Here is a 12787-nt window from a genome sequence, read left to right as displayed (position 1 = left end):
CTGTTACCTCCCCCAGCCCTGGCAGCTCTCCATATCTCTAACCCGCTGTGATCTCTGCGCTCCTCCAATTCCGCCCTCTTGAGCATCCCCCGATTCACATTGCTCCCTCTTACTCGCTGTGCATTCTGGAGCCTGGGGGTGTCTGGAATTCCCTCCCTAAAAGTCTTCACCTCCCTCCCTCCCAGTCTCGCCCTTCCTCACAGCCTGAAGGTGTCTCCCTATTTCTCTCTCTCTGTGACTCTCTCTCTCTCTCTGTCCCTGAAAATCTCTCTCTGTCCCTCTCTCGCTTTGTGTGTTGCTGTGTGTCAGGGTGTTGATGGGGAGGGTGTGTCCCCCCCCTGTTGCTGTGTGCCAGGGTGTTGGGGAGGGTGTGTGTCTCCCCCTGTTGCTGTGTGTCAGGGTGTTGGGGAGGGTGTGTCTCCCCCTGTTGCTGTGTGTCAGGGTGTTGATGGGGAGGGTGTGTGTCCCCCTGTTGCTGTGTGTCAGGGTGTTGATGGGGAGGGTGTGTGTCCCCCTGTTGCTGTGTCTCAGGGTGTTGGGGAGGGTGTGTGTCTCCCCCTGTTGCTGTGTGTCAGGGTGTTGGGGAGGGTGTGTGTCTCCCCCTGTTGCTGTGTGTCAGGGTGTTGGGGAGGGTGTGTGTCTCCCCCTGTTGCTGTGTGTCAGGGTGTTGGGGAGGGTGTGTGTCCCCCCCTGTTGCTGTGTGTCAGGGTGTTGATGGGGAGGGTGTGTGTCCCCCTGTTGCTGTGTGTCAGGGTGTTGGGGAGGGTGTGTGTCTCCCCCTGTTGCTGTGTGTCAGGGTGTTGGGGAGGGTGTGTGTCTCCCCCTGTTGCTGTGTGTCAGGGGGTTGATGGGGAGGGTGTGTGTCTCCCCCTGTAGCTGTGTGTCAGGGTGTTGGGGAGGGTGTGTGTCTCCCCCTGTTGCTGTGTGTCAGGGTGTTGGGGAGGGTGTGTGTCTCCCCCTGTTGCTGTGTGTCAGGGTGTTGGGGATGGTGTGTGTCTCCCCCTGTTGCTGTGTATCAGGGTGTTGGGGAGGGTGTGTGTCTCCCCCTGTTGCTGTGTGTCAGGGGGTTGATGGGGAGGGTGTGTGTCTCCCCCTGTTGCTGTGTGTCAGGGTGTTGGGGAGGGTGTGTGTCTCCCCCTGTTGCTGTGTGTCAGGGTGTTGGGGAGGGTGTGTGTCTCCCCCTGTTGCTGTGTGTCAGGGTGTTGGGGAGGGTGTGTGTCTCCCCCTGTTGCTGTGTGTCAGGGTGTTGGGGAGGGTGTGTGTCCCCCTGTTGCTGTGTGTCAGGGTGTTGGGGAGGGTGTGTGTCTCCCCCTGTTGCTGTGTGTCAGGGTGTTGGGGAGGGTGTGTGTCTCCCCCTGTTGCTGTGTGTCAGGGTGTTGGGGAGGGTGTGTGTCTCCCCCTGTTGCTGTGTGTCAGGGTGTTGATGGGGAGGGTGTGTGTCTCCCCCTGTTGCTGTGTGTCAGGGTGTTGGGGAGGGTGTGTGTCTCCCCCTGTTGCTGTGTGTCAGGGTGTTGATGGGGAGGGTGTGTGTCTCCCCCTGTTGCTGTGTGTCAGGGTGTTGGGGAGGGTGTGTGTCTCCCCCTGTTGCTGTGTGTCAGGGTGTTGGGGAGGGTGTGTGTCCCCCTGTTGCTGTGTGTCAGGGTGTTGGGGAGGGTGTGTGTCTCTCCCTGTTGCTGTGTGTCAGGGTGTTGATGGGGAGGGTGTGTGTCTCCCCCTGTTGCTGTGTGTCAGGGTGTTGGGGAGGGTGTGTGTCCCCCCCTGTTGCTGTGTGTCAGGGTGTTGGGGAGGGTGTGTGTCCCCCCCTGTTGCTGTGTGTCAGGGTGTTGGGGAGGGTGTGTGTCTCCCCCTGTTGCTGTGTGTCAGGGTGTTGGGGAGGGTGTGTGTCTCCCCCTGTTGCTGTGTGTCAGGGTGTTGGGGAGGGTGTGTGTCCCCCCCTGTTGCTGTGTGTCAGGGTGTTGGGTAGGGTGTGTGTCTCCCCCTGTTGCTGTGTGTCAGGGGGTTGGGGAGGGTGTGTGTCTCCCCCTGTTGCTGTGTCAGGGTGTTGGGGAGGGTGTGTGTCCCCCTGTTGCTGTGTGTCAGGGTGTTGGGGAGGGTGTGTGTCTCCCCCTGTTGCTGTGTCAGGGTGTTGGGGAGGGTGTGTGTCTCTCCCTGTTGCTGTGTGTCAGGGTGTTGATGGGGAGGGTGTGTGTCTCCCCCTGTTGCTGTGTGTCAGGGTGTTGGGGAGGGTGTGTGTCCCCCCCTGTTGCTGTGTGTCAGGGTGTTGGGGAGGGTGTGTGTCTCCCCCTGTTGCTGTGTGTCAGGGTGTTGGGGAGGGTGTGTGTCCCCCTGTTGCTGTGTGTCAGGGTGTTGGGGAGGGTGTGTGTCTCTCCCTGTTGCTGTGTGTCAGGGTGTTGATGGGGAGGGTGTGTGTCTCCCCCTGTTGCTGTGTGTCAGGGTGTTGGGGAGGGTGTGTGTCTCCCCCTGTTGCTGTGTGTCTGGGTGTTGATGGGGAGGGTGTGTGTCTCCCCCTGTTGCTGTGTCAGGGTGTTGATGGGGAGGGTGTGTGTCTCCCCCTGTTGCTGTGTGTCAGGGTGTGGGGGAGGGTGTGTGTCTCCACCTGTTGCTGTGTGTCAGGGTGTTGGGGAGGGTGTGTGTCTCCCCCTGTTGCTGTGTGTCAGGGTGTTGGGGAGGGTGTGTGTCCCCCCCTGTTGCTGTGTGTCAGGGTGTTGATGGGGAGGGTGTGTGTCTCCCCCTGTTGCTGTGTCAGGGTGTTGATGGGGAGGGTGTGTGTCTCCCCCTGTTGCTGTGTGTCAGGGTGTGGGGGAGGGTGTGTGTCTCCACCTGTTGCTGTGTGTCAGGGTGTTGGGGAGGGTGTGTGTCTCCCCCTTTTGCTGTGTGTCAGGGTGTTGGGGAGGGTGTGTGTCCCCCCCTGTTGCTGTGTGTCAGGGTGTTGGGGAGGCTGTGTGTCTCCCCCTGTTGCTGTGTGTCAGGGTGTTGGGGAGGGTGTGTGTCTCCGCCTGTTGCTGTGTGTCAGGGTGTTGGGGAGGGTGTGTGTCTCCCCCTGTTGCTGTGTGTCAGGGTGTTGGGGAGGGTGTGTGTCTCCCCCTGTTGCTGTGTGTCAGTGTGTTGGGGAGGGTGTGTGTCTCCCCCTGTTGCTGTGTGTCAGGGTGTTGGGGAGGGTATGTGTCCCCCTGTTGCTGTGTGTCAGGGTGTTGGGGAGGGTGTGTGTCTCCCCCTGTTGCTGTGTGTCAGGTTGTTGATGGGGAGGGTGTGTGTCTCCCCCTGTTGCTGTGTGTCAGGGTGTTGGGGAGGGTATGTGTCTCCCCCTGTTACTGTGTGCCAGGGTGTTGGGGAGGGTGTGTGTCTCCCCCTGTTGCTGTGTGTCAGGGTGTTGGGGAGGGTGTGTGTCTCCCCCTGTTGCTGTGTGTCTGGGTGTTGGGGAGGGTGTGTGTCTCCCCCTGTTGCTGTGTGTCAGGGTGTTGGGGAGGGTGTGTGTCTCCCCCTGTTGCTGTGTGTCAGGGTGTTGGGGAGGGTGTGTGTCTCCCCCTGTTGCTGTGTGTCAGGGTGTTGGGGAGGGTGTGTCTCCCCCCCTGTTGCTGTGTGTCAGGGTGTTGGGGAGGGTGTGTGTCTCCCCCTGTTGCTGTGTGTCAGGGTGTTGGGTAGGGTGTGTGTCTCCCCCTGTTGCTGTGTGTCAGGGTGTTGGGGAGGGTGTGTGTCTCCCCCTGTTGCTGTGTGTCAGGGTGTTGGGGAGGGTGTGTGTCTCCCCTTGTTGCTGTGTGTCAGGGTGTTGGGGAGGGTGCGTGTCTCCCCCTGTTGCTGTGTGTCAGGGTGTTGGGGAGGGTGTGTGTCCCCCCTGTTGCTGTGTGTCAGGGTGTTGGGGAGGGTGTGTGTCTCCCCCTGTTGCTGTGTGTCAGGGTGTTGGGTAGGGTGTGTGTCTCCCCCTGTTGCTGTGTCAGGGTGTTGGGGAGGGTGTGTGTCTCCCCCTGTTGCTGTGTGTCAGGGTTTTGGGGAGGGTGTGTGTCTCCCCTTGTTGCTGTGTGTCAGGGTGTTGGGGAGGGTGTGTGTCTCCCCCTGTTGCTGTGTGTCAGGGTGTTGGGGAGGGTGTGTGTCTCCCCCTGTTGCTGTGTGTCAGGGTGTTGGGGAGGGTGTGTGTCTCCCCCTGTTGCTGTGTGTCAGGGTGTTGGGGAGGGTGTGTGTCCCCCTGTTGCTGTGTGTCAGGGTGTTGATGGGGAGGGTGTGTGTCTCCCCCTGTTGCTGTGTGTCAGGGTGTTGTTGGGAGGGTGTGTGTCCCCCCCTGTTGCTGTGCGTCAGGGTGTTGGGGAGGGTGTGTGTCTCCCCCTGTTGCTGTGTGTCAGGGTGTTGGGGAGGGTGTGTGTCTCCCCCTGTTGCTGTGTGTCAGGGTGTTGGGGAGGGTGTGTGTCTCCCCCTGTTGCTGTGTGTCAGGGTGTTGATGGGGAGGGTGTGTGTCTCTCCCTGTTGCTGTGTGTCAGGGTGTTGATGGGGAGGGTGTGTGTCTCCCCCTGTAGCTGTGTGTCAGGGTGTTGGGGAGGGTGTGTGTCTCCCCTTGTTGCTGTGTGTCAGGGTGTTGATGGGGAGGGTGTGTGTCTCTCCCTGTTGCTGTGTGTCAGGGTGTTGATGGGGAGGGTGTGTGTCTCCCCCTGTTGCTGTGTGTCAGGGTGTTGGGGAGGGTGTGTGTCTCCCCCTGTTGCTGTGTGTCAGGGTGTTGGGGAGGGTGTGTGTCTCTCCCTGTTGCTGTGTGTCAGGGTGTTGGGGAGGGTGTGTGTGTCCCCCTGTTGCTGTGTGTCAGGGTGTTGGGGAGGGTGTGTGTCTCCCCCTGTTGCTGTGTGTCAGGGTGTTGGGGAGGGTGTGTGTCTCCCCCTGTTGCTGTGTGTCAGGGTGTTGATGGGGAGGGTGTGTGTCCCCCTGTTGCTGTGTGTCAGGGTGTTGATGGGGAGGGTGTGTGTCTCCCCCTGTTGCTGTGTGTCAGGGTGTTGGGGAGGGTGTGTGTCTCCCCCTGTTGCTGTGTGTCAGGGTGTTGGGGAGGGTGTGTGTCTCCCCCTGTTGCTGTGTGTCAGGGTGTTGGGGAGGGTGTGTGTCTCCCCCTGTTGCTGTGTGTCAGGGTGTTGGGGAGGGTGTGTGTCTCCCCCTGTTGCTGTGTGTCAGGGTGTTGGGGAGGGTGTGTGTCTCCCCCTGTTGCTGTGTGTCAGGGTGTTGATGGGGAGGGTGTGTGTCTCCCCCTGTTGCTGTGTGTCATGGTGTTGGGGAGGGTGTGTGTCTCCCCCTGTTGCTGTGTGTCAGGGTGTTGATGGGGAGGGTGTGTGTCTCCCCCTGTTGCTGTGTGTCAGGGTGTTGGGGAGGGTGTGTGTCTCCCCCTGTTGCTGTGTGTCAGGGTGTTCATGGGGAGGGTGTGTGTCCCCCTCTTGCTGTGTGTCAGGGTGTTGGGGAGGGTGTGTGTCTCCCCCTGTTGCTGTGTGTCAGGGTGTTGGGGAGGGTGTGTGTCTCCCCCTGTTGCTGTGTGTCAGGGTGTTGATGGGGAGGGTGTGTGTCTCCCCCTGTTGCTGTGTGTCAGGGTGTTGGGGAGGGTGTGTGTCTCCCCCTGTTGCTGTGTGTCAGGGTGTTGGGGAGGGTGTGTGTCTCCCCCTGTTGCTGTGTGTCAGGGTGTTGGGGAGGGTGTGTGTCTCCCCCTGTTGCTGTGTGTCAGGGTGTTGGGGAGGGTGCGTGTCTCCCCCTGTTGCTGTGTGTCAGGGTGTTGGGGAGGGTGTGTGTCTCCGCCTGTTGCTGTGTGTCAGGGTGTTGGGGAGGGTGTGTGTCTCCCCCTGTTGCTGTGTCAGGGTGTTGGGGAGGGTGTGTGTCTCCCCCTGTTGCTGTGTGTCAGGGTGTTGGGGAGGGTGTGTGTCTCCCCCTGTTGCTGTGTGTCAGGGTGTTGGGGAGGGTGTGTGTCTCCCCCTGTTGCTGTGTGTCAGGGTGTTGGGGAGGGTGTGTGTCTCCCCCTGTTGCTGTGTGTCAGTGTGTTGATGGGGAGGGTGTGTGTCTCCCCCTGTTGCTGTGTGTCAGGGTGTTGGGGAGGGTGTGTGTCCCCCTGTTGCTGTGTGTCAGGGTGTTGGGGAGGGTGTGTGTCTCCCCCTGTTGTTAATATTTCAGGATATTGAGTGACGATGGTTTTTCACAGCCAGTTGTTTTATTGGTGATCTTGGCATAGAAAGTTATTGATCTGATAAGATCCTTCGAGATCTCTTCTCTTGGGGTGCGGGGGGGCATTGGAGTGATGGGAGGTCGTGAGGCTAATAACTGCAGAGATTTAGCTGAACCTTGATAGTCGTGGGCCCAGATGGAATGGAGTGACTGTGTAAGGTGCTGGAGGTGTGAAATCGAACTGTGTGTCTGACTCTCTCCCTCCCCCGCCCCATACAGCACCGTCTGCAAACCCAAGACCAGTGAGCAGACCCCGACTGGCAATTCGACCATGGTGGGCGGCGGCCTGTCCGAACTCGACCGCTTACTCCAGGAACTCAACACGGCCCAGTTCAATATCACAGGTACGGTCATCAGTGAGGGAACCCCGCTTAGAGAGTCTGGCTCTCAGTCAGGGACCCTGTTTAAAGAGGGAGTCTCCCCGACAGAGATAGTGTTTAAAGAGGGAGTCTCTCCGTCAGGGACCCTGTTTAAAGAGGGAGTCTCTCCGTCAGGGACCCTGTTTAAAGAGGGAGTCTCTCCGTCAGGGACCCTGTTTAAAGAGGGAGTCTCTCCGTCAGGGACCCTGTATAAAGAGGGAATCTCTCCGTCAGGGACAGTGTTTAAAGAGGGAGTCTCTCCGTCAGGGACCCTGTTTAAAGAGGGAGTCTCTCCGTCAGGGACCCTGTTTAAAGAGGGAGTCTCTCAGTCAGGGACAGTGTTTAAAGAGGGAGTCTCCCCGACAGAGATAGTGTTTAAAGAGGGAGTCTCTCCGTCAGGGACCCTGTTTAAAGAGGGAGTCTCTCCGTCAGGGACCCTGTTTAAAGAGGGAGTCTCTCCGTCAGGGACCCTGTTTAAAGAGGGAGTCTCTCCGTCAGGGACCCTGTATAAAGAGGGATTCTCTCCGTCAGGGACAGTGTTTAAAGAGGGAGTCTCTCCGTCAGGGACCCTGTTTAAAGAGGGAGTCTCTCCGTCAGGGACCCTGTTTAAAGAGGGAGTCTCTCAGTCAGGGACAGTGTTTAAAGAGGGAGTCTCCCCGACAGAGATAGTGTTTAAAGAGGGAGTCTCTCCGTCAGGGACCCTGTTTAAAGAGGGAGTCTCTCCGTCAGGGACCCTGTTTAAAGAGAGAGTCTCTCTGTCAGGGACAGTGTTTAAAGAGGGAGTCTCTCCGTCAGGGACCCCGTTTAAAGAGGGAGTCTCTCTGTCAGGGACCCTGTTTAAAGAGGGAGTCTCTCCGTCAGGGACCCTGTTTAAAGAGGGAGTCTCTCCGTCAGGGACAGTGTTTAAAGAGGGAGTCTCTCCGTCAGGGACCCTGTTTAAAGAGGGAGTCTCTCCATCAGGGACCCTGTTTAAAGAGGGAGTCTCTCCGTCAGGGACAGTGTTTAAAGAGGGAGTCTCTCCGTCAGGGACCCTGTTTAAAGAGGGAGTTTCTCCGTCACAGACCCTGTTTAAAGAGGGAGTCTCTCCGTCAGGGACCCTGTTTAAAGAGGGAGTCTCTCTGTCAGGGACCCTGGTTAAAGAGGGAGTCTCTCTGTCAGGGACCCTGTTTAAAGAGGGAGTATCTCCGTCAGGGACCCTGTTTAAAGAGGGAGTCTCTCCGTCAGGGACCCTGTTTAAAGAGGGAGTCTCTCCGTCAGGGACCCTGTTTAAAGAGGGAGTCTCTCCGTCAGGGACCCTGTTTAAAGAGGGAGTCTCTCTGTCAGGGACAGTGTTTAAAGAGGGAGTCTCTCCGTCAGGGACAGTGTTTAAAGAGGGAGTCTCTCCGTCAGGGACCCTGTTTAAAGAGGGAGTCTCTCCATCAGGGACCCTGTTTAAAGAGGGAGACTCTCCGTCAGAGACAGTGTTTAAAGAGGGAGTCTCTCCGTCAGAGACAGTGTTTAAAGAGGGAGTCTCTCTGTCAGGGACCCCTGTTAAAGAGGGAGTGTCTCCGTCAGGGACAGTGTTTAAAGAGGGAGTCTCTCCGTCAGGGACCTTGTTTAAAGAGGGAGTTTCTCCGTCACAGACCCTGTTTAAAGAGGGAGTCTCTCCGTCAGAGACAGTGTTTAAAGAGGGAGTCTCTCTGTCAGGGACCCTGTTTAAAGAGGGAGTCTCTCCGTCAGGGACAGTGTTTAAAGAGGGAGTCTCTCCGTCAGGGATCCTGTTTAAAGAGGGAGTCTCTCCGTCAGGGACAGTGTTTAAAGAGGGAGTCTCTCCGTCAGGGACCCTGTTTAAAGAGGGAGTCTCTCCATCAGGGACCCTGTTTAAAGAGGGAGTCTCTCTGTCAGGGACCCTGTTTAAAGAGGGAGTCTCTCCATCGGGGACAGTGTTTAAAGAGGGAGTGTCTCCGTCAGGGACCCTGTTTAAAGAGGGAGTCTCTCCGTCAGGGACCCTGTTTAAAGAGGGAGTCTCTCCATCAGGGACAGTGTTTAAAGAGGGAGTCTCTCCGTCAGGGACAGTGTTTAAAGAGGGAGTCTCTCTGTCAGAGACAGTGTTTAAAGAGGGAATCTCTCCGTCAGGGACCCTGTTTAAAGAGGGAGTCTCTCCGTCAGGGAACCTGTTTAAAGAGGGAGTCTCTCCGTCAGGGACCCTGTTTAAAGAGGGAGTCTCTCTGTCAGGGACGTTGTTTAAAGAGAGAGTCTCTCCGTCAGGGACCCTGTTTAAAGAGGGAGTCTCTCCGTCAGGGACAGTGTTTAAAGAGGGAGTCTCTCCGTCAGGGACAGTGTTTAAAGAGGGAGTCTCTCTGTCAGGGACAGTGTTTAAAGAGGGAGTCTCTCCGTCAGGGACCCCGTTTAAAGAGGGAGTCTCTCTGTCAGGGACCCTGTTTAAAGAGGGAGTCTCTCCGTCAGGGACAGTGTTTAAAGAGGGAGTCTCTCCGTCAGGGACCCTGTTTAAAGAGGGAGTCTCTCCGTCAGGGACCCTGTTTAAAGAGGGAGTCTCTCCGTCAGGGACAGTGTTTAAAGAGGGAGTCTCTCCGTCAGGGACCCTGTTTAAAGAGGGAGTCTCTCCTTCAGGGACACTGTTTAAAGAGGGAGTCTCTCCTTCAGGGACCCTGTTTAAAGAGGGAGTCTCTCCGTCAAGGACAGTGTTTAAAGAGGGAGTCTCTCCGTCAGGGACCCTGTTTAAAGAGGGAGTCTCTCCGTCAGGGACCCTGTTTAAAGAGGGAGTCTCTCCGTCAGGGATCCTGTTTAAAGAGGGAGTCTCTCCATCAGGGACAGTGTTTAAAGAGGGAGTCTCTCCGTCAGGGACAGTGTTTAAAGAGGGAGTCTCTCTGTCAGAGACAGTGTTTAAAGAGGGAATCTCTCCGTCAGGGACCCTGTTTAAAGAGGGAGTCTCTCCGTCAGAGACAGTGTTGAAAGAGGAAGTCTCTCTGTCAGGGACAGTGTTTAAAGTGGGAGTCTCTCTGTCAGAGACAGTGTTTAAAGAGGGAGTCTCTCCGTCAGGGACCCTGTTTAAAGAGGGAGTCTCTCTGTCAGGGACAGTGTTTCAAGAGGGAGTCTCTCTGTCAGGGACGGTGTTCAAAGAGGGAGTCTCTCTGTCAGGGACAGAGTTTAAAGAGGGAGTCTCTCCGTCGGGGACAGAGTTTAAAGAGGGAGTCTCTCCGTCGGGGACAGTGTTTAAAGAGGGAGTCTCTCCGTCAGGGACAGTGTTTAAAGAGGGAGTCTCTCTGTCAGAGACAGTGTTTAAAGAGGGAGTCTCTCCGTCAGGGACCCTGTTTAAAGAGGGAGTTTCTCCGTCACCGACCCTGTTTAAAGAGGGAGTCTCTCCGTCAGGGACCCTGTTTAAAGAGGGAGTCTCTCTGTCAGGGACCCTGTTTAAAGAGGGAGTCTCTCCGTCAGGGACAGTGTTTAAAGAGGGAGTCTCTCCGTCAGGGACAGTGTTTAAAGAGGGAGTCTCTCCGTCAGGGACCCTGTTTAAAGAGGGAGTCTCTCCATCAGGGACCCTGTTTAAAGAGGGAGACTCTCTGTCAGGTATCCTGTTTAAAGAGGGAGTCTCTCCATCGGGGACAGTGTTTAAAGAGGGAGTCTCTCCGTCAGGGACCCTGTTTAAAGAGGGAGTCTCTCCGTCAGGGACCCTGTTTAAAGAGGGAGTCTCTCCGTCAGGGACAGTGTTTAAAGAGGAAGTCTCACCGTCAGGGACAGTGTTTAAAGAGGGAGTCTCTCTGTCAGGGACCCTGTTTAAAGAGGGAGTCTCTCTGTCAGGGACAGTGTTTAAAGAGGGAGTCTCTCCGTCAGGGACACTGTTTAAAGAGGGAGTCTCTCCGTCAGGGACCCTGTTTAAAGAGGGAGTCTCTCTGTCAGGGACAGTGTTTAAAGAGGGAGTCTCTCCGTCAGGGACCCTGTTTAAAGAGGGAGTCTCTCCGTCAGGGACCCTGTTTAAAGAGGGAGTCTCTCCGTCAGGGACAATGTTTAAAGAGGGAGTCTCTCTGTCAGGGACCCTGTTTAAAGATGGAGTCTCTCCGTCAGGGACAGTGTTTAAAGAGGGAGTCTCTCCGTCAGGGACAGTGTTTAAAGAGGGAGTCTCTCCGTCAGGGACCCTGTTTAAAGAGGGAGTCTCTCCATCAGGGACCCTGTTTAAAGAGGGAGACTCTCTGTCAGGTATCCTGTTTAAAGAGGGAGTCTCTCCATCGGGGACAGTGTTTAAAGAGGGAGTCTCTCCGTCAGGGACCCTGTTTAAAGAGGGAGTCTCTCCGTCAGGGACCCTGTTTAAAGAGGGAGTCTCTCCGTCAGGGACCCTGTTTAAAGAGGGAGTCTCTCCGTCAGGGACCCTGTTTAAAGAGGGAGTCTCTCCGTCAGGGTCCCTGTATAAAGAGGGATTCTCTCCGTCAGGGACAGTGTTTAAAGAGGGAGTCTCTCCGTCAGGGACCCTGTTTAAAGAGGGGGTCTCTCCGTCAGGGACCCTGTTTAAAGAGAGAGTCTCTCTGTCAGGGACAGTGTTTAAAGAGGGAGTCTCTCCGTCAGGGACCCCGTTTAAAGAGGGAGTCTCTCTGTCAGGGACCCTGTTTAAAGAGGGAGTCTCTCCGTCAGGGACCCTGTTTAAAGAGGGAGTCTCTCCGTCAGGGACAGTGTTTAAAGAGGGAGTCTCTCCGTCAGGGACCCTATTTAAAGAGGGAGTCTCTCCGTCAGGAACCCTGTTTAAAGAGGGAGTCTCTCCGTCAGGGACAGTGTTTAAAGAGGGAGTCTCTCCGTCAGGGACCCTGTTTAAAGAGGGAGTTTCTCCGTCACAGACCCTGTTTAAAGAGGGAGTCTCTCCGTCAGGGACCCTGTTTAAAGAGGGAGTCTCTCTGTCAGGGACCCTGGTTAAAGAGGGAGTCTCTCTGTCAGGGACCCTGTTTAAAGAGGGAGTATCTCCGTCAGGGACAGTGTTTAAAGAGGGAGTCTCTCCGTCAGGGACAGTGTTTAAAGAGGGAGTCTCTCCGTCAGGGACCCTGTTTAAAGAGGGAGTCTCTCCATCAGGGACCCTGTTTAATGAGGGAGACTCTCTGTCAGGTATCCTGTTTAAAGAGGGAGTCTCTCCATCGGGGACAGTGTTTAAAGAGGGAGTCACTCCGTCAGGGACCCTGTTTAAAGAGGGAGTCTCTCCATCAGGGACCCTGTTTAAAGAGGGAGTCTCTCCGTCAGGGACAGTGTTTAAAGAGGGAGTCTCTCCGTCAGGGACAGTGTTTAAAGAGGGAGTCTCTCCGTCAGAGACAGTGTTTAAAGAGGGAGTCTCTCTGTCAGGGACACCTGTTAAAGAGGGAGTGTCTCCGTCAGGGACAGTGTTTAAAGAGGGAGTCTCTCCGTCAGGGACCCTGTTTAAAGAGGGAGTTTCTCCGTCACAGACCCTGTTTAAAGAGGGAGTCTCTCCGTCAGAGACAGTGTTTAAAGAGGGAGTCTCTCTGTCAGGGATCCTGTTTAAAGAGGGAGTCTCTCCGTCAGGGACAGTGTTTAAAGAGGGAGTCTCTCCGTCAGGGATCCTGTTTAAAGAGGGAGTCTCTCCGTCAGGGACAGTGTTTAAAGAGGGAGTCTCTCCGTCAGGGACCCTGTTTAAAGAGGGAGTCTCTCCATCAGGGACCCTGTTTAAAGAGGGAGACTCTCTGTCAGGTATCCTGTTTAAAGAGGGAGTCTCTCCATCGGGGACAGTGTTTAAAGAGGGTGTGTCTCCGTCAGGGACCCTGTTTAAAGAGGGAGTCTCTCCGTCAGGGACCCTGTTTAAAGAGGGAGTCTCTCCATCAGGGACAGTGTTTAAAGAGGGAGTCTCTCCGTCAGGGACAGTGTTTAAAGAGGGAGTCTCTGTCAGAGACAGTGTTTAAAGAGGGAATCTCTCCGTCAGGGACCCTGTTTAAAGAGGGAGTCTCTCCGTCAGGGAACCTGTTTAAAGAGGGAGTCTCTCCGTCAGGGACCCTGTTTAAAGAGGGAGTCTCTCTGTCAGGGACGTTGTCTAAAGAGAGAGTCTCTCCGTCAGGGACCCTGTTTAAACAGGGAGTCTCTCCGTCAGGGACAGTGTTTAAAGAGGGAGTCTCTCTGTCAGGGACAGTGTTTAAAGAGGGAGTCTCTCCGTCAGGGACCCCGTTTAAAGAGGGAGTCTCTCTGTCAGGGATCCTGTTTAAAGAGGGAGTCTCTCCGTCAGGGACAGTGTTTAAAGAGGGAGTCTCTCCGTCAGGGACCCTGTTTAAAGAGGG

General features: G+C 56.0%; 1 protein-coding gene across 1 annotated transcript in view; it reads left to right on the top strand.

The window, feature by feature from the left end:
* Positions 1-12787, top strand: part of LOC140396638 (transforming growth factor beta-1-induced transcript 1 protein-like) — a 174950-nt gene that overhangs the window by 111590 nt on the left and 50573 nt on the right. The window contains exon 5 of the mRNA XM_072485432.1: positions 6391-6515. Within this exon, the coding sequence (XP_072341533.1) occupies positions 6391-6515 (125 nt within the window). The remainder of the gene's footprint in view (positions 1-6390; positions 6516-12787) is intronic.

This window comes from Scyliorhinus torazame, chromosome 19 (genome assembly GCF_047496885.1).
Source record: "Scyliorhinus torazame isolate Kashiwa2021f chromosome 19, sScyTor2.1, whole genome shotgun sequence".
Taxonomy (NCBI): Eukaryota; Metazoa; Chordata; class Chondrichthyes; order Carcharhiniformes; family Scyliorhinidae; genus Scyliorhinus; species Scyliorhinus torazame.
The sequence above is the reverse complement of the archived record's forward strand: the minus strand, read 5'-3'. Positions and strand labels throughout refer to the sequence as shown.